At 36.0% G+C, this 22,226-nt stretch overlaps 1 protein-coding gene across 1 annotated transcript in view; it reads right to left on the bottom strand.

Moving 5' to 3' along the window:
- The window catches only part of LOC141551022 (chondroitin sulfate proteoglycan 4-like), an 82,928-nt gene that overhangs the window by 27,103 nt on the left and 33,599 nt on the right, over window positions 1–22,226 (bottom strand). The window contains exons 7-9 of the mRNA XM_074282247.1: window positions 15,020–15,218; window positions 11,276–11,407; window positions 1,837–2,003 (exon numbers count right to left, since the gene is read on the bottom strand). Of these exons, the coding sequence (XP_074138348.1) occupies window positions 1,837–2,003; window positions 11,276–11,407; window positions 15,020–15,218 (498 nt within the window). The remainder of the gene's footprint in view (window positions 1–1,836; window positions 2,004–11,275; window positions 11,408–15,019; window positions 15,219–22,226) is intronic.

Raw genomic sequence — 22,226 nt, 5'->3', positions numbered from 1 at the left:
ATTACAACACTCATTTCTCTTTGGGAGTGCAGAACTGATACTTCCTCATCTCAGTCTCACACTTGGTGCCTCTGCCAACCATATGACCTGCTCCCTAAATACATTGCCAACAAAGGCAATGGGAAAGCCAAAGACAAACTGAATTCTGCCACATCAGCCTGAGCAGGGGCCACTCCAAGGTCAAAGGTGGGCAGACAGTAAAAATCTATTACTTTTGTTTAACTTCACATTCACTCAAATAGCATTTAATTTGCATCTTTTCCTTCTGCCGTTTATTCAATTCACAGGTCAACAGTGAGAACATTTCAGAATTGAAAAGTAAACACATCAAGAAAGGAAAAAATATATTTCCCCTTAAAATTCAGAGTTATCTTTTTAATCACAACAATCACTCATGTTTATATATAGCTCTAAGGTTTCCAAAATGTTTTTCTCACAAGAACCCTGCAGAGTGGGCAGTGTGAGCATTATTAATCTCGTTTTACATTCATTTCAGTTTTGCCTGATTTCCTATGACTTCATTTGTGTGTTTTTGGGAACATAAGTACTGAGGTACTTTGCTATTTATTTTTTCCACCTCATTTTACAGATGAGGAAATTGAAGCAGACAGGGTCAAATGACTTGTTCAGGTCACACAGCTAGTAATCTCTGAGGGGCCAGATTTGAACTCAGGAAAGTCAGTCTTCCTCACTCCAAGCCCAGCACTCTATTCACTTAGCCGCCTTACAGATGAAGAAGCTGAATTATAAATAAATCACACGACTTATTCATAGTCACAGAGCTAAGACCTGTTAAAATCAGAATTCGAACCTGGGTCTCATGACCCATAGCCCAGAAGTCCTTCTACCAGATCACAATGCTTCTCTATGTATGATATAAACCCTTCAGATTTCACATAAGAATGCCCAACAATAAAATCACATGAAAGCATAATCTGTCTAGTCATACAGGTTCCCAATGTGGCTGGAAAACCAATTAAATCTCTTTTCCCCTTTTTAAAGCATTCTTCTTAGAATCATAGAATCTTAGAACTAGAGTGGACCTCAGAAGAAACTCTACCTTTTACCATGGTGCAATGGTACCAATTATTATTGGTAAAACAATTCCTTTTTAAGCAGAAAGATCTGATTTCAAATCCAGCCAAAGACACTGTGTGACCCTGGACAAAGCATTTAAACTCTACGTGTCTCAATTTCCTCATCAACAAAATGGGGATAATAACAGCAACTTCCCAGAGCTGTTGTGAGGATGAAATAGGATAATATTTGTAAAGCACTTTGCAATCCTTCAAGAGCTATATGAAATTTAGCTAATATAATAATTAACTGTTCTTAAAATTATAACTAAACTTAAAATTATAAATAAAAATATATAACATCAAACATTTAAAATTATAATTGTTATAGTAGCTAGAATGATGATGAATGCAATGATGATGATGGTGATGATGAAGAAGAAGAAAATGGTAGCTCAGAGAAGTAAAAAGATTTCTTCAAGGGAAGTTTGTTTAAATTGGGTAAAAAATCTGGCTATGAACTGTATCTCAACCGTGACACATGCTCTCTCCCATACTTAACCATCCATGTTGGTTTGTTTTTAAATAATGCCAAACCACCTGCCTTCCTATTGCCACTAAAAACAGACCTCAAACTCTCATTTTAACCATTTCGTGCCATAGGAAGTCTTCTGGTTTTAAGATCATCATCACTACAGATGGCAAAGAGGTTGCACCTAGTGAATTCTAAAAGCATGGGAAGGAGGAAAAGGGAACAATGGCTGAGTCCTACTCCCCAGCTTCCATCAGAGTAGGGTCACATCAGAATCAGGGTACTTACCGCCTGTTGTGTAAATGCAGAAACATCCTGTGTGTCACTGTCTAGTCTAAGGAGCCTCCCAAGTTTTGGGGAGCTCAGAACTGTGAAAGTGACTGTTCGGTTTCCCACATCGTCCCCATCATTGGTCACAGCTTTCAGGACATGAGATGTAATGGGCTTGGTGGAGCCTAAGAGATAAACCAAGATAAAAATGTAGACAAAGTAAGCCCAGCCATGTTAGGGTTCCCTATAAAAAGCCCATACTGGATGATCTCTACCATTCTCTTATTCTCAGAATCAGGAAAAATATCCTTTTGCCTCTCTGAAGAAGGCATCTCTACTCCAGTATTTCAAGGAGTTGTGATTTCATCAGTAAAGGGACACCGCCATCCTTTCTGTACCTTACTTAGTAACTGGAATTCACACCTTTCAACAAACAGCTCAAAGTTTTAGCCACTTTCTTCCTTATGGGAATAATGTCCCTTATGGGAATTGTATAGACAGTAGATGCTCTATAAACACCTGTTGACTAATCTTTATGCCATTAACAAAGCTTTTAAATGATAGCCTAGGTTCATCTATTTCATTACAGCCGCTTTAACTCAAGGGAGCAAGTGTTTCCCTTTAGGTAGGGAGGCTTAAATCTAACCACAAATTTAAGAGCCTAAAACAGGACAGTGGCTGTTATGCTACAGGCTAGATGGGGGCTGGAGCCTTCTAAACATTTCTTAGTCCTCCTTTAAAAATGGCATTTTTGAGGGAGTTAAATGGGGATGGGGATTTTGCTAGATGGAGAGTTAAATTCAGGGGATGGAGGCCAGGAATGAGGGCTGGTAATATCACAGGCTTAGAAATACCCCTGCTCTCTGCTGGTTAAAACCTTCACACTAGTTCAATCTGCCTCCTACTGCTTAAACCCTGGAATCCACTGCCATCTGCAGGCCTTCAGAATGGATGGGGGCAAGAATTAGAAAAGGGTGCCCTGAGGAGGCAGGCGGGAGGCAGGGCAGGACCACGTGGCTCCGTGCCCCAAAGCCAAGTTTCACAAAGTCAAAACCAGGTCTGAATTCTATGCTTCCTAAACATCCACTCAAGTCATTATTCCAGTCCTAGGAATTACACAGAAGGAAGGACACCAAAAGAATCAACCCACTTCTGTTTTCCCCTCTGTCTCCCTATCACACTAATTGTTACCACAATCATTAAGTCAGGACAATTGATCTGCAGGGCAGGGGAGGCAGCAGCTGTTGCCAATAACCTCGAAGAGGGCACAGCCTCTCCCATCCCCCATCCCCAAGCTGCCTGTAGCAGCCTGTAAAAGCAGAACTCCCTACGTTTCCTGGCAGGGGTTTCTAAACCAGTTCCCTAAGCTATGGAGCTGACGCGGACATGTGCAGCATGTTTCATTATGGTGTACCCTCAAGGAATTACTTTATGTTATGTGAACATTTATTGAATAGTCAATCATGTTATTCATCAAGCTAAAGAAACTAAAATAGCTCTGATTTTTATTTTCAAAAATTATAACTGTACTTTTAAAAAAAGTTTTTCTCTTAAATTGAACCCTCCCTTTAAAATTCAGATTAATTTTTTCAGTCTTTTTTTTTTTAACTAAAAAGAAATCCTTTTACTTGTTTCTTATTCTCCCTTCTTCATCTCCCATCCAATGCAAGGGAAGGAAACAGGTATTTAAATAGGCACCTATTAAGTTCCAAGCACCTTACAAATATCATCCCATTTGATCCTCACAAAAGCCCTGGAGGTGGGTGCTATTATTATTCTCATTCTACAGAATTTGAAGCAAAGAGATGTTAAATGACTTGCCCCACATCACACCACCTGTAAGATGTCTGAAGTGGAAACAGATCTCAGGCTCCCCAAGAGCTCTAACTACATAGCCATCTTTCTGAAATTTAATTAAATTAAAATTTAATTTTTTTTTTTGCCTTGTCCATACCAACCAGAACACCAACGCAGTGTGCTACAGGTAGAAATCAAGGATAAAAGAGAAATCAACGGGGGAAATGTCAAGTTTTTTTTTGTTGTTGTTTGTTTGTTTTGTTTTGTTTTTTGGTTTTTTTGTTTGTTTGGTTTTTTTCTCCTGTCCTGACTGTAGCAATTTGGAGAGAAGAGGATATCTGAGCCTGGTTCCAATAGGATCTGGATTCTGACAAACAAAACCACCACCTAGAACAAGTAATACTTTCCCTGAAGAATATCTGGAAGACAGTCTTAGTATGTCCAAACTGCGGGGTGACCCTGTCACTGGAAGCACCTTTCTTTGTCCTTCCTTAAAACTTCAAAGCCATTTGGGGCAAATGTGAAGTGAAAAAAGGAACTAGGGGTCTCCAGAACCTGCTGAAGCCACTCCTGCAGGTCCCCAACATGGCTAGATGGCAGGTCTTCCTGATACTAGGCCCAAGGTGGCTGGAACCTGCCCTCTAGCCTCTCAGTTGATGGCTAAATGGATAGTGAATGGAATCTAGAACATTGCAAGATAGATGGGATGTAAGGGGAATTCATCTCTCTCTTAACAGACAGCCAAGATTTTAGTCACTTTCTTCTTTTGTAAGAATAATGCCTTTATACTGAATTACTTGCTGTCTAGGCGAGGGGGTAGACAGAAAGGAGGGAGAAAAATGTGGAGCTCAAGGTTTTACTCAGGTGAATATTGAGAACTATCTTTGCACATATTTTGAAAATAAAAAAACTATTTTTTTAAAAAAAGATCTTTTGTGGGAGCTGTGTACATACTAGGTGATCTGAAAATACTTGTTGATTGACTGTTCTTAATGCCATATCCTGCAAACATTCCTTGGAGGCCTTAACAGGGTGAGACCTCTGTTCAGTCAAAGCTCTAGCCTAGACAAGAGGTTCTAAATATCTATCTATATTTCTCTTTATATATATGTATATATATATATATATAAACACACACAGAGAAACGGAAAAACAGAGAGAGAAAAGAGAGAGAGAGAAAGAAAGAGAGAAAAAGAGGAGGGGGGATTGTGTCATAGATCCCTTTGGCAGTTAGATAAAGCCTTTGGACCTTTTCTCAAGAAAATGCTTTTAAATTACTAAAAGAAATTCTATTTTTCTTAAGATTAGAGGAAATAAGGATAAATTTTTTTCCCATTCAAATTCACAGCCCTCCTAAATCCTAAAGAGTACCATATTAAGAACCCCTTTTCTAGAGAATTTGTTTACTCGGGTGTCTTTTGCTATGTCAGTGCTCTGCATTTTGTACATGTCTGTGTAAAGAGCCATAATATAAACTGCCAGGATTCTTAAAACACAGTATTTGCCAAATGTTGGGAAGAGAGGATAATCCATACTAAAACAAGTGGCTACCAAGTTCTTCTGAGCCCTCCCACCCCTTGTTCTCAAAGAGTGTCCATGCCAGTGATCACAGAATCCTGACTTAAAGGCAGGTGGTAAAGAAGCAAGGGGTGTAGTGGATGGAGCACTGGACTCAGGACAGATGGTTCAAATCCCACCATGACCACATTAGCCATAGGCCATTAGACTCTGGACAACCTACTTCACAAGTACACAGCTCCAATCTCCTTCTCTGTAAAATAGGGATAATAATAATACTTATCTCATGGGGTTCTAGTGAGGAACAAATAAAATTGTATAGCACTCTGCAATGCTTAAAACTCAATTAACCTGTTGTTTCTTCTTCACTTATTCCTTTGTAACATGCTCACTTTTCTCCCTCTCTTGCCTCCTAAGACCACATTAAGGGTCCTTTTTAACCTAAGCTCGTATCCACATCAGGTGGGTGAATGACCGGAGAGCCCCCTTTCTGCGGGGTAAAACACTGAGAAAAAGCAAAGTATAGAGTCAGTGATCAGGAAGGTTTGCTAAGAAGACCTACGGCTGCCACATACTGGCTGGGATATCCTAAGCAATGTGCTCATTTACCTGAGTACCTGAGACTACAAGGACTCTACCTGGACATAATCAGTCAACAAGAACAATCCCTTCCAGGTCTGTTTAGCTACTATGCCCCATTCCCTCTTGGAAATCTTTTCAAAGTACCTGCTAACTTGGAAAGACTTAAGACCTGTGACCAATACAATGACCAACCATCCTTCCAGAGGATTAATGATGAAGAATACTATTTTGTAAATATCTATTATCATGACAACCAATATGTATTCATAATACATGTGTACACCAATATGTATTCTAATAGGGTAAATGACATTTCAGCAGGTATTCTGTCTCACCACTATCATTGCCTGGGAATGACTAGATGCACTTAGTGTACCAAATGAGTAAGAAATGCAGAGTTAACTAGTAATGATTGCTAATAACAACAGTTAGCATTTATATAATGCTTTAAGGTTTGCAAAGAAATCTAAAATTATTTTATTTTTATCCTCATAACCACCCTAGGAAGTAGATGCTATTATTATCCCCATTTTATAGGTAAAAAATTAGAGGCACAGTTAAGTAACTTGTCAAGTGTGTGAGGTTGTATTTGAATTTAAGTCATCCCAATTCCAAGCCCAGAACTCCATCCACTGGGACACTCAACTGCCCCCCCCCCAAGGTTGGTGGTACTCTTGACAATTATAGGGAATTTAGGAAGAGGGGAAGGTTTGAAGAGAAAGATGATGAGTTCAATTTAGGATTTGTTGAGTTTAAGATGTCTATAAGACATCTGGTTCCATCTGGTGGGTAAATGGACATGCTATACTGGAGTTTGGAAGAGAGATTAATGCTGGACAAGTAGAATGGAGAGTCATTTGCATTGAAATCCATGGAATTTTGATCTTGGAGATAGATTGATGAGCTTGGAGTCAAAATCTACTGTCAGACACTCACTGTATGATCGGGGCAAGTCATTTGAAATGTCTCCTTTAGTTTCCTAAAACTTAAAAAAAAAGGGGGGGACACTAATAATAGTACTAACCTCTCAGGATTATTGTGAGGATCAAATAAAATATCTGTAAAGTACACTGCCCAATGCCTGGCATATAACAAGCACTTATTAAATGCTGGTTTTCTTCCTTCCTCATATTCCAGTGACATCATTCTCACCAAACTCTCCAGGTTAATCTGTTACCAAGACTTTTTGCACAATTTGGACCCAAATGAAACTTAGGCCTTAAGGCCATACGATGTTCTAACTTGCTATCAATGGAAATAAAGAAAAATGCATAGTCCATACTACTCTTCAAGGTGAGAAACCAATAAAAGTTCACTCTTATTCCTAACCCCCACCCCCAACCCTGGTCTAGGAAAAAAAAAAAAAAAACTAGAGACAAGTCTTGAACATAGAGAATTAGCCTTTAAAAATCCCAAAAAACAAAGACAACTTGGGACAATCACTTTCACCTGCAAAATTTGTGTTTTTTTGTTTTTGTTTTCAAATTCACAAAATCTCAAACAGGATTCTAAAAGAGAAAGGGAAGGAAAACAAAATTTTACTAAGTGTTTACTATGTGCAGAGTGCTATACTAAGCACTTTAAAAATATTATCTCATTTGCTCCTCATAACAATCACAGGAAGTAGGTGCTATTATTATTCCCATTTTACACTCGAGGAAAACTGAGGCAGACAGATTAAGTAATTTGTACAAGTATGTAGCCATACTTAAACTCAAGTTTTTCTGACTGGCTCAATGTTCTATCCATTGGGAAACCTAAACCCTATATGGGTTTAAAACTTGTATAAATTTTAAACTTTTTAACTTATAGGCTTGAATCCATATGTTTAAAATTTTTATACAAGTTTAAACCCAAAACATCATTTCACGGACTACAGAAATGCTTCCAAGACTTTCTAAGCTATCGATAGAAATTCTTTCAAGCTACTTGGCACAGTGGGAGTTACCATGGAAAGGCTAAAAGAGACGTGAAGGAAGACTTGACAGATAATTAAAAGAACAGAAGGGAGTTGTTAGCAAATTTCTCTGACTCAGATTTGTACCGACAAACTATGCTGATATTTCCCTGAGACAAGGAAAAGACAAAACTACAGCTCAGGCTGGGGAGGTATGTAACCAGTGGAACAAAGATAAGAATTTATCTTATTTCCTGTGCATGTCACTGATTAACAGCCACAGTTCCCATCTTCATGGAATTTGCATTCTAAAATGAGCAAACAAATGTGAAAGTCAAGAGGATGGTTTAATGAGTTTAATAAGAGGCAAAGGCAGGATTTGAATTCAAATCCTGCCTTTGCCTCTTATTATTTCAGCTCTCTGGGATTCAATTTTCTTAGCTATAAAATGAAGAGGTTGGAGTAAATGAAAGTTCCTACCAGCTCTAAAACTATTATCTTAATTTATTTGATAGTGAATTAACTACTCTATCTTACCTCACACAAACCAATCTAGCAGACTGATTATTTCTTCCTATAAAAACCCAAGTTTTGGTCTATACTCACTATACTTCTGGGAAGATAATCTTCATCCATTAGCTATGGCTTTAAATATAATGGGGAAATGACCATAGACCATGAGGATCAGAACCTTAATGAGAGACTACTGTAGGTACTAGTCTGCAAAAGACTACTATTCTATCACTAAACTGATTCTCAGCTTGGAAGAAGTGTTGTGGTTAAAGTATTTTTTTAAAAAACACAAATTAAAAAGGTCTACTTTATATGAAGTAGTATGTGATCATGTGTAAAAGTTTGGTGGATTTTGGGGATATCTTTATGATTTGGAGTGAGTTTCTCATTTAAATTAAAGGAGGATTAGAATAATTTCTTTCTCTTATATGTCAGGGAAGATGAAGGAAAAATGTGATTTCAAGAGAAGAATTCATAAAAGGTCAGAGAAGTAAAGCACATTCAGATAAAGGACATGGTAATGTTTTAGGCTAAATGAAGAAACTATGAAACACTAGCCAGCTTCAGGATAATCAGTGATGAGGGAAGAATTTGTCATTTTTTTCTTTTTCGTGTTTATTTTTATGAATGAGTAATAGAAATCCAAAGGGCTTGGCTCTCTAATTATAGTGGCCTTGTAACTTTTTCTTTAAATGTAAGATAGTACATGTACATTTAAATATGAATGAAAGAGTCCAAAAACATGGCCAATAAAGACATCTAAAATTAATGTGAACAGGTCCTTTCCTATCTATGACATTAGGCAAAAACCAAAAAATTTGGGAGACTTGCAATCTCCATCTGCAAAATAGAAGACTGGACTAGAGAAACCAGCATGGTAGAAAGAACTGATTCTGAAATCAAAGACCTTGGGCTAAAATCTTATTTAACCCATTTATTAATTATGTAAATTTGAGCAGTCTTTTTGATCTCCCTGGATTTCAGTTTCTTCAAACATAAAACGACAGAGTTAGACAAGATGACCTTTGAGGTCCCTTCTACCTTCAGAACTACGATCTTATAAATAAGTTATTTCTAAAATCTTCTCTTCAGTTCAAGAACCTTTCAGAATACTTTTACATCCAGATTTTCTAAGTTTGTCATTTTCAGGTCATCAGTATAGAGATACTTCACCACTCTGAAGTAGTTTTTAACTAAATGATACTCTAACAGCCCCCAAAATGAGTCATTATTATTTTTAAAAATAATTGTAGAATCTTTTAAAACCAGCTTTTTCAAAAAGCTGATACATTATTGTGATATATTCCTGATACATTATTGCTCTTGATGGCACCATAATTCCCTTGGTTACCCACCCAGGCTAACAACCTTGGAGTCCTCCTTCACCTCCCATCCCCATCCATTTTAATTAGTAGCCAAGGCTTGTTGATTCTATCTCTCCACATCCCTCCCATCTGTTCTCTCCCTATTTATCTCTACTGCCACATTAAAAAAATACACAAATTTAAAAAGTCTACTTTATATGAAGTGTGCAAAAGTTTGGGTGGATTTTGGTGTTATCTTTATGATTTGAAGTGAGTTTCTCATTTAAATTAAAGGAAGATTAGAATAATTTCTTTCTGTTATATGGTCAGGGAAGACTGGAGGAAAAATGTGATTTCAAGAGGAAAAATTCTTAAGCGGTCAAAGAAGTAAAGGATATTCAGACAGAGGGAATGGGAGATGCCCTTAGTTCTCAGTTTAGAATCCTACCTCCTTCCCCTAGACCTTTTAAATAGTCTGTTGCTGTGTTCCCTCCTCTAGTCTCTCAGTTCTAACTCATATCAAAACAACTGGCAGATTAATTTTTCTAACACTCAACTCGGATCACACCATTATCCCAGTCTAGGTTTTACACTACTAACTGAACAATGTACAGACACTTTAATCAAATTAATAAACATTTATTAAGCTTCTACTTTGTGCCAGGCACTGTGCTAAGCACTGGAGATAAAAAGAAGGGCAAAAAACCAAACCAAACCAAAACAAAAACTGCTTTTAATGGTAACAGAAAATGGAGGAGTAAATGGGCAAACAACGATGAACAAACATGTGCCAGATAATAGTCTTAGAAGGAAAGTGTCAGCTTTAAGGAGAATTGGAAATCTTGCAGAAGGTGGGAGAAGAAATGGGGAAGAACCAATGATATGGCCCAGTCTGGACAAAGAGTGACCGATATAAGGGACAGCAGGAAGACCAAGTCACTAAACCAACCACAGAGTTACACAGAAAAAAGTTAGATGTGAGAAGGCTGGAAGTGTAAGAAGGGGCTAAGAGCTATGAAGGGTCTGAATGCCTGAGCTCGGCATTCAAGGCCCTCCCCAATGTGGCTGTAGCATAGGTTCATGAATGAACTACTCTCTGTGATATACTCTAAGATTCTGGCCATCCCCTGAACATTTCTTCAACCTTCCCACCTCTGTGTGTTTGCTAATTGCCATCCCTCCTTAAGCCGTAATGCCCCCTTCTAACTTTCTCTCCTAATTTGTGTCTGCTGACATTTTACCATTCTAGACTCAATCAAATGCTTCCTCCTCTACAAAATCTTCTAATCTCTATTAGAGATCAATTAATCTACTTGATCTGTGATATAGACTAAGCTTCTTGAGGACAGAGATCACAGCTTCTTGATCTTTGTAGTTGCCCTGGCACCGAGCACAGGACTGTATACAGTAGGCACTTAAAAAGATCATGGGACCATAGATCTAGAAAGGTAAAGAACCACAAGGGCAGATTTTACAGATGAAGATACTGAATCTCAGGGAGGTTAAGCTACTTGCCCAAGAACACACAGAAAATCAGTGGTACAGTCAGCATTTGAATCCAATTCCTCCTCTAAAATTGGTACTGTGCCATGCTCAAATGAGATGGGGAAGGGGCACAGGCAGGGGAAGGAAAAGGACAGTAAGACTTTTTTTGTCTAGATTCCTGCAAAGAAAAAAAACATCCTATCTTTATGTTTAAAACAGAGACATGGAAAAACATATGTACAATTCACCATCTCTCACCATGTCAAAATATAGCACATTCTGGCTATGTAAATGGAGAGCATTCTAATCAAATGGAATGCATAAACTTTGCCCTAAAAATTCCCTTCATTTAAAGTCTTACCTGGAAAGACTCCCAGTCCTTTGTTTGTTTCCAGACTAAGAACCAGAGCCTGAGCTGTGATGCTAAAAATCTGTCGGGGTGCAAAGTTCAAACCATCAGTGACCTGAAAGCTAAAACCACCAGACATTGCTCCTGTAAAAAGGAAAAATAACATCCTTGTCACTTCAGTTAATAAACAAAAACAAACTCCTGAAAATCAAACTCTTGTTTGTTAAAGGTGAAAGAGGGAGGCAGAGAATACACAAAGCTAAATAAAATCTATAACATTATTTTTATGATACTTAAAAAAAAAGGCATGACTAAAGGCGTGAAAAGTATGCATATGTATATAGATAGATATAAATCTATGTGTATGTATATGTGAATATGCAAATCTACATACATGCACACTTATATTTTATATACTGTGGTAACTGTGAATATGTAAGCCTTTTGTAGTGAAGGAACTAGCACTGATTAAGGTTTTTAAAATAGATTCAGAGAATCTTAGGCAAGCTAGAGGGTATCTCAGATGTCATCAAGTCTAATCCATTTATTATTTTAAAGATAAAGAAATGTCCCAACTGATTTACCCAGTTGAGGAAGGATTTGAACCCAGGTCCTCTGAAACCAAAGCCAATGGATTTTCCAGGAACTTATATTATCTGAACTGAAAACACAAGGCCAAATAGTAGAACTTCTGAGATAAAAAATTTTGGTATAAATAAATAGTAAAAAACTATTGAATGCAAGAAATGGGGAAAGGGAGAAGGGAGGGAGAATTATATGGAAAAATTTTATAGACTGCCAGCAGTTCTAATTGTTTATTGGTCTCAATTTAGCTGTTTCTACTATATGCACATACCAAAGGAGATGGATAATCTCTCTTACTTCTATCTGGGGAACAGTGAGCTTTCTAATGTTATAAATTAACATCTGAGCAAAACTGTGTCTGAAGACTTCTTCCAGGAGAGCTTTTCCAGTGTCTTCCCAAAATTCAATTCAAAGTGAATATTTACAAATGTAAATGTTTACATTATTTTCATCCTTTAAGAAATACTCATCTAGGATGTAGTTCTCTTCAACAATGAGATGATTCAGACCAGTTCCAATGATCTTGTGATGAAGAGAGCCATTTACACCCAGAGAGAGTAGTTTAGGAACTGAGTGTGGTTCACAGCATAGCATTTTTACTCTTTTTTGTTGCTGTTTGCTTACATTTTATTTTCTTTCTCATTTTTTCCTGTTTGACTTGATTTTTCTTGTGCTGCAAGATAATTATTTAAATATGCATATATATATACATATATATATATATATATATATATATATATATATATATATAGGATTTAGCACTTTTTTTTTTTAAATCAGGTTTAACATATATTGGATTACTTGCCATCTAGGGGAAGGGGTGGAGAAGGGAAGGGAAAATTGGAACACAAAGTTTTGCAAGAATTAATGCTGAAAAATTATCCATGCATATGTTTTGAAAATAAAAAAGCTTTAATTAAAACAAAAAGAAATGCTCATCTAACAGCAAACTTGGAAATACCATAATTTTTTTTGTCTCATATGTGCTCTTACTTTTTCTCACTTGCTCTCTGGGTCATTGTGTGGCAAAAGTAGAGAGAAGGTATCACCAGATATTACAATTTTATCACAAGCATGTATTTGATTATTAAAATTATTCGTAACGGCAACTCGCTAGTCTAACAGACCTCTCAAATTCTCATTATCCAATCAAGCCAAGTTAATTCTGTTGCCTTATAAAAAAGGTTATAGCCTATTAAAAAATCCCATATAAACTTAAAAGTTCTCTAATAAAAATGAGAAGACTGTATTTCATCTGAATAACGTATTTAGAATGTACAATGAAGCTCAGAAGGTTGTATATAATAAAGCTTGAAATTAAAATGACTCCTCCTTAGCATTTTACATTCTGGACATTTTATGAATACAAAACCAAAATGGAAACAGGAGAAAGAAAAAGAAAGGAAGGAAGGAATGAAGAGAAAGAGAAAGAGAGAAAGAAAGAAAGAGAGAAAGAAAAAGAAAGAAAGGAAGGGAAAGAGAGAAAGAAAGAAAGAAAGAACTTCAGCAAGACAGATGCTGGAATATGACACCAGAAACACCATGATGCCCAGGCTAATTAGAACAAAAATTAAGGTAAAGGAGGAGGATATGAAAGCTGTGTGGTCCTGTGGTAAGGGAACAGATGGGAAACTAAGGGGGCACACAACCCCATCCAGATGCAAGCTTTCTGTGTGATCCCTAAGTAAGTCACTTAGGCTCCCAAGCTTGATTTCATCAACCTACTTGGGAGGCTATGTGGAATAATGAATTAGATTAATGGCAAAGCACTTTGCAAATATAAAATGTTATGGAGGCAAATGAAGAAAATTCTTTTGTTGGGTGGCAGATAATGGATTGATGCACTAGTGGGCTGGCCAGCTGTTCTAAGCAACAGAGACATTTGTGGTTAAGAGCCAATCCATTATATTTTCAGAGTGAACATGAGGGTTGCTAATAGCATTCAAAGTGGACTAGAGTCCATGTTTTACCTTCCTCAATCTCTTACTACCTTTATTTCCAACTGTTATAAAAAATAGAAAATGATCTTGTATCCTAGCTAAAAGCTAAACTGAATATTGACATCTTGAAATATTAGTCAACTCTCTGAAGGTTTTTAATTGGGAAACTGTATCAAGATACTTATTTGGGAGAAACTTTTAAGGATTTAACATCTCATATGCATAGCATAATCCTGGGATGGTCAATGCTCCTTAGACCAGGATGCTGACATCTTAAGAAATTATAAATATTACAGGCTGCATCTGCTATGCGTCCTGCATCATATTTTAAACTTTGAGTTAGTCATGTTAGTAGAACTCAGGGTTAATAAAGACAATTGAGAAATTTGTCCCTTTTTAACCCCAATCTTCTTTGATTTTTCAGAAGAAAAAAAATAGTGTAAGTTCTTTAAACATAAACTGAGTTATCCACAAGTATTACAAGAGCAAATTGTTAATAGAATGGATTGGATGCATAGATAGTTGACTCTTGATTGTTTTTGTTAATGAAAGGAAACAGTAGCACAGATCATCCCCAAAGACAGATAATCTTTGTAAAAAACAGCCCACCCCTTGCATTGGGCTTTAGAAGTTGTTTTACACATCTCTGAATATGAGGATATAATGTTCTAGGAATTTGCATTTTCAAAAGAGTTAATAAAAAATACCCTTATCTGACTCAAATCCTTCCCATTCTGCTAATTCTTCCTCCCCTCCCCTATATCCACTTTCCCTCACTCCCCATCCTATCATTCATTTCATTCGGGGAATGTGCTATTTATTTCATTTCTCAAACTAATTTAAAATGCTTGCCTAAAATCAAGTTGGACTTTTTCTACAGACCAGTGGATACAAATAATCCTTAGGGTAGGGAAATAACTATTTTTGCTTAAGAGGCTTTCTTTTCTATCATCTGTTCACCACCACAGTATTTAAATTAAATGGGGAGGTGGAAGTTAAAAATTTGAATGCAAATTTTGCAAATAACTATATCCCCCTTAAAACATTTATCTGTAACATTACTAAAAATTACTGCATAGTTCTTAGTACAAATCATAGAAAGGCTTTAAGTAGCCTTTAGTCTGAGACAAAGACAACTTTAAATGTTAGGAAAACATTCAATAAAAATGCTTTTGAAATTAAAATAGTATTTTTTAAAGCATTATTCTTGCCTTCCCCCTTAATTACATACCGGTGTGTACAAACACTAGGTGGCCTTCATTGATGTGAGCTTGGGTGAAATTCAGGATGCTTTCATTTGGAAAAGATTTCAGAGCCAAGTGACCATTGCTGGGAAGGGTGATGGAGTAGAACAGTTCCCCAGGTGAGGAATCAATATCTTCTGCACAGAGATCATTTTGGGTTATTTCAGTAACAGAATTCACCCAGACCTTTAAAAAAAAGCATCATATATCTTGTATGGAATAAATCAAAACATAATTATATTTTTAAAATGGAAAACTATTTCTCCCCATCCCCAGATGAATGACTTTAAAATTTCATGGCAGAACCACATTATCTTGAAACAGGAGACTTTTACCATGCAAAATATGCTTTACAAACAGAGCATCATATTATGTATCTTATCTGACATTTTATATACATGAGAGAGTTTCAATAATAACAAATGCCACAGAATCACCATTTAAGGCCATGGAATCCAACTCATGAATATATGACAAGCCAGCCTCTGCTTGAAGACTTATAAAAAAAGAGTCCACTATTTCTCCAGGCACCTAATCAACCTTATAACTTTATCTCTTATCTCTTTTTTTCCTTCTCTTCTTCCTTTTCTCTTTCCTTTGTTCCTTCCCTCCTTCCTTCCTTTCTTCCCTCCCTTTTTTCTTTCCTTCTTCCCTCCTTCCTTCCTTCCTTCTATTTGTTCTTTCCTAAACAAATATGGCACTATTCAATATCTCCTACTTTCTTCACTAGGATTGTATTTGAATGATTTTTGACAGTTTCCAGAAATCACATTGCTTCTCAAATGATTTTTTTTGCAAAGCTTAATAGCATTAATTTATTTTCTAAAAGTTTTTTCTCCTTAAAATAAGGTCAGAAGAAATAAAATAAAAGGAATGAGTTTCAGAAGCAGAAAATTAGAGAAGGAGAAGAAGGAATCATCAGCTTCTGGGTTGTTCTAGGTGAGTTCATCTGGGATAGATCTGCTCACATACTTCTCCTGGCCCTGGAGTCCATGCAAGTAACAAAAGATGAGCATGTTCTACCTTCAAAAGATTGTACTACAAGACTCTCAAAAACATATCCTCAAAAATCAAACTCTAATCATCTGAATCATATAAATAGCATTTAGGTTACTGTCAGTTCCAGTTGTTAGTAAATCTAATTGCTGGGCTATGGAATGAAGGCTCATCACCTATCATTCACTTGGAATAAATATATACTAGAGTACTTCTTCCTTAATTTTTTTTTGGTGGTGATGAGGTCTGGAAGGAGAGGGAGTAAAAGTGGTAGGAAGTGACCAGATCTATGGGCTCTTTGTTACAGGGACCATGAAGAAGCTCTCTCTAGAATGTAGGAGGACATCTGCTCTGCAACAAATAAATAAATAAATAAAGATTTTAAAAATAAAACAATCTAGAAGGACAGTGAGCTTGGGACTTTGAGAAGTTAAAAGGACTCATCAGTCATAAAATACAGGATCAAGGCAAATCTCACACTCACAATTTCTTTGTTTTGAAGCCGACTCTTACTTCTGTATCTTATAAAGGGTCTTCAAATCACTGGGATGTGGTTTAATTTTTAATTTTAATCAATTCAATTAAGGACAGTTGTTTGAAAGAGAAAAAATACAGCATTCAACCTAACAAAATCCCAAGTTTCCTTACCCTATCTTTAAATCTAAAAAAAAAAAAGCCCTTCAAATTCAATTCAAATATCTTATCCTCACTTGTTTGGGAACTCACATGGATTCTGGAAACTGTTAATACCATATCCTCCCAACTCTTCTCCAATCACTAGGAGAAACTCATTTACATGTTTAAAAACTAAATGAACTATGTTTTCCACTGCAAGCATTCCACTGTGATACTGTCTTTTTTACCTTTTTTTGCCCCAGTATACAACTAATTCCCTGAAACAAAAGGAAAACCTGTATCTCCTAAATTAAAGAATCACAAATTATTGTTCTTTATTCTAATCTCTTCAAAACTTAAGAAGTTAAATATATCATCCACTAAAGTCCTTCTCTGATATCTAATTTTCATTCTAATTACTTCAGAAACACAACTCATTTAATTTAGATAATTCAATTTATCCTCTACTACAGGCCTTTTTTTAAATAACTCACTATAGTTTGAAGGTGATCTCAAAGGTTTTTCCAGGACGGTGCAGATGGGTAAGATGGTCTTCCCCATCTGGAAAGATCTTAACTATGAGCCCAGTGACAGAATATGTGTTTTTCATCCTAGAAATCCTAGAATCATTAGATTTCTTTCTTTCTCTTCTTTTCTTTTAAGATTACACAGTTATTCAATAGGTCACTTGCTAAGCCACAGAGGATTTATGACCTGAGTAGATAGATAAGGAACTCATATCAATGAGTCAGATCTTCTGTAGTATTAAAGAAGCTCAAACTATATCAGAATATCTTGAGGTAGGTTACCTGTTTTTATGATGTTCATGTTATAGGAACTCCAGGGAGGCAGAAAAATGAAAAGAAGAAAAATCAAGTAAGACTTCCATGAAACTCAAAAGTAACTATTCAAGTAGCAAACACATGAAAAATACCATTCTGTTAAGTTCTTTTAAAAATATTAAAATTCCTTTGAAAAAAAGTGGATAACTTTTGAATATTACTTTTTTTGGTACAGAGATGCTTTTATGCTGCTTCCTCCATTCTACTGTAAACTCCTTGAGAGCAGAAAATGAATGTTTTTTGTCTTTTTCCATATTCCTAGTGCTTAACATAGTACTTGGCAAGAGTAGGTGCTTAACAAATACTTATTAACTGAGAGATGCTATTTAAGAACACCTAACTAAACTATATTGAGGAAGCTGTTTTATTTTACACTTCATTCATAAGGTTTTCATTGATAGTACTAACTGCACTGCTAAGATTTAAACGTTTCATTTAAAACAAATAAAAACATTTAAAGTTCCCCTTCTATTTTTACAAATACATTGAGGTATTGGGACATCCACTCATAGAAAAACATCTGCAAATCTATTTTCCCAATCCAAACAAGCTCATAGTTGTCTTGGGTGGTACTTTTTCTAGACTATATTTCCTGGCTCAAATGCTGGTTTTATTCATGAACAACACTCCTTATAAGTAATCAGAAGTTTCTACTCTACATATAAATATTAAAGAGAGGATTAATATCAGAAACATTTACAAAATAAAAAAATATATTCCCCTTTTGGATACAGAAAGACAGCTTATATAGATCCTGTCACTTTCATCCATAAACAAGATCAATCCAATAAAAATGTACAGCATTTACTCTGGGAAAGGAAGGCTCATTGTACAACTGCTGAATAGTTTATCAAGATGTAAATGATTTCCCAGGATGCTGGAATGGATGCAGTCACACATCTGTCAGCCATAAATTCTACTGTTCAAAGAGACTTTCAGCATGGAGAAGAGGAAAAATAATCTTTTTTATAAGCTAGAAACTTACTAGAAGGACAAGGTATGCCAAATTACACAATTAAAAAAAAATACTATAATTTCTCTTGCCAGTGCAAAGGCACTAATACTCATAATTTTACTTTGAATTAAAATTTTTCATCTTCCTATCTCTAATTTCTTTGTCTTAAGGATTAAAAAAATGCATTGTGTTAATTTGGCACAGCTTGGTCCTTCAAGGTACTTTTAAATTCTGGTTATTCTAATGTTAACTACAAATCAAGGGACCTGAGTCTCTTCAGCTCAGCTATGCCAAGGGCTCATAAATCAGTCCCAGGGCTTGTAGCCAGCTTTCACTCTTTCCGTAAGATAGACATAGAGCTTGGCCAGATTCCGGCCCCCTCCACATGACGACTGACGATTAATAAGTGAGAAAGGGATGGGTTAGTAATTACATGATTGCTTAAATTCCTTGAGAAAATGCTAAAAGGCCTGATAATGAATGGCAATAATAATATGTAACATGATCTGAGATTTAAAAAAAATAAAATGTTCTTTCTTCTGTGATAATCCCAAGTCTTTACCTCTAGCTATATTTCATGGTATCTTAGATTGTGTAAAGAGACTCCAGAGGTCACTTAGTCTAATATTCTTTTTTTATAGAATAGCCAGTTAAGTGCCTTCCCCAAGATACCAAGTGGCAAGACTTGAACTCAGGGGCTCTACCTCCAAATCCAGTGCTCAAAGGAAATAAAACATAGTTAGAGGAACTTTTCTGTTGGAAAGATGGAGAAAGAGCCTCTCTAGTGTACTGTCTTGGTAACGTTAGCCCTCAGGATAAGCTAATTGATAAAACTGATGAGGTTCCAATTAAAACAAATTTCCATTTCATCCACCTATTCATATGGTCCACATTGTCATCTATCCTATAACATACTATCCCTCCCTCCTGCCAATTCTACTTCCTACTACCACTGCTTCTGGAAAAAGCATGTCAATCAGCTCTCCCCATTTCATCCCTAGCACTCCACACCAAAATTCTCTCTCCCACCCCTAAATGGGTCACTTCTCCATTGCAATGCAAAATTTTTAAGGGCATGGAACTGCCCTTATATTTATTTTTGTTATTATACACATTATTACATGTATTATATATTATTATATAATATTTATTATTATTATATTTAAGCTCCTAATACAGAACATGGGGACTGGCACATAGAAAACATTAAATTTTCATTCCTCCCTTTTCCCTCAAGTAGCTTACATTTTCATGGGAGAAGATTTAGAAGATTAAATGACTGATTTCCAATGTCTGAATTCCAGATGTGGAAGGAGGCTTTAGGACAGAGGGTTAAGGCACGATATAAGAAAGTCCCAGAATATAGCCTGGAGAGGAATGCAATCTTTCATTCATACATTCAGTATCTCTGAAAAGATATGACAGAGATACGGGATGAGATGTTATGGAGCCTGGTTTCTAATTTCACAAATAGAAGGAATTTCCAAATGATGAAATTATCTCCATAAATGCATCTTTCTACCTTCTCTGCAACTAAGAGCCTTGGAGAACTACCTTGGGAAATTGAGATTTGTCCAGGGTCAAACATCTAGAATATATCAAAGGCAGGATTTGAATTCACGTTTTCTGGACTCTGAATCCATAGATTTTTCCATTATGCTTATTCGTTGCTTTAGACAAGAAATAGAAGTATGAAACATTTAAAAAAGAACCTATTTTTCTAAATATGTACGTCCTTGATATGGAGATTAACTATACAGAATCCACAATTTATTAAGGCATCAAGAAGACTGCCTAAAATCTGTTTTCATATTTCCCCTGGTCAAAACAAAACCTATGCTGAGCCTTAAAATTGTTGTTGTTGCTGCTATTTGTCCTTCATTCTCAAAAACAACCATGACATCGGGAAGACAAATCCATGTTTTAAAATAGAAATTGTAATGAAAATCAATTATAATAAGAAACAACATGTTCTGCATGTATCAGGGATTTTGTTCTTGTATTAACTGAATAGGAGGAAAAGAAATCAAATGATTGGGAAAATCATGGAAATTATGAAAATTATGGAATTATGGGGAAAAAAGCAATTGTCAAAATAGCAATAGCCACTAGCAATATTGTTACTCCCATCTCATACACAAAATTTTTATGAGAATAATTGATGTTTATGCATTCAGAAGTTGGTGATGGTATAAAAAAGAAAGAGCAGGATTTAGTGAATAATATTTTGTAGCAATTTACCACTTTACAATGACAAAATTCAAAGAGTGTAAAGAATGGAAGATATCACTATAGTTATTACTGTATGACCACAAAAAAGCACGTGAGCAATATGATACCTCAAGGGTTCCCCTCTAACAAGAAGTCTACAATGATCCTAAAAAGATTCCTTGAAAGATTTAATGAGAGATAACTGTTCAAATCAAGTCAAGTGTAAAATAGTTTTTAGTGGTGGCTTGCCCAAGTTTTTCAGGAAAATTTCTCAACTGCCTCCCCATCTTCATCTCAAACCAAAAACTTTCAATCAGTATTATGGATATTAATTTATTAAAAACTCTTGACCTGCATCAACCCTGACTCCATCTGGAACTTAGGGTGGGAGAGGGATAACATGAAATGATAAAAAAGCATCTTGTAATACAGAAAGCATGATGATATCCAAAAGGGAAATAACACAGAAGCAAAATGAAGAGTAAAAAAGCATTCCACAATTAATATTATCTAGACCCACTGTTTTTTTCTTGGTAGAATATAAGTGCCTTGATGGTAGGGATTATGGTAGGGGATGAGTCCCCAGTACATAGTAGATAATTAATAGATTCTTCATGAATTGTTAAATTCCATAGTGTTTCCTATTAACTCAATGTTAGCACCTTTCCAAAATTATACATATACCAGTTCCATTCCCAAAAGGGTAATATGAATGGGAGATACAGAAGACAAATTAGTATGACTTCTATTCATCTAGATCCTGACCTAAAAGTTTACTAATTCCATGCATGGGACACATAACTAGAGAGCTACAGAATACCATCAAATACAGGAAAAAACATTCTTAGTTCAAAAAAATCATTTAAAGAGATAGTCATTTCACCTCATATATTTCAGATAAATCTTTCCCTGGATTCTCACCCCCCCCCAAAAAAAATCTAGACCATATATCTTACATAGAGGCTAGGGTACAAAACGATTCACTTTGTAAAAGAATTCCAAAGCTTTAACACAAGAGAATTTTAGTAGAATGGAATTTTAATTTATTCCACCATTGTATTTGTGACCGCATTTGGAGTTTTCTTGGCAAAAATGCTGGATGGGCTTGCCATTTCCTTCTCCAGATCATTTTACAGATGAGGAAACTGAGGCAGTTAAGTGACTTGCCTAGAGTCACACAGGCCAGATTTGAACCAGGAAGAACTCAGGCTTTCTGACTCCAGGCCCTAGACTCTATCCACCACCCCACTGCAGTAATTTTACCTAACATGAAATGAAATAATCCATAGAATATTAAAAAGAAGATAATATTGCAGGATAGCAATTCATCACAGGAACATTTCTTGCTGAATGCCATCAAAGAAGGTAAGAAAGAGAGAACAACAATATCAGCGAGAACTGATATTTATATGGTGCTGCTCTAAGGATGCAAAATTTTTTGCATCTATCTTCCCACTTGACTCCTACAAAAGATCTATAAAGTAATTTAGGTATTATTAGCCCCATCTTGCCTTCATCTATAAAGATGGGAAAAATGAGATCTGGAATGGATAAAACCATGGCTATGTACTAGTA

The sequence above is a fragment of the Sminthopsis crassicaudata genome, chromosome 1 (genome assembly GCF_048593235.1).
Source record: "Sminthopsis crassicaudata isolate SCR6 chromosome 1, ASM4859323v1, whole genome shotgun sequence".
Taxonomy (NCBI): Eukaryota; Metazoa; Chordata; class Mammalia; order Dasyuromorphia; family Dasyuridae; genus Sminthopsis; species Sminthopsis crassicaudata.
This window is presented reverse-complemented; position numbering and strand designations above follow the sequence as displayed.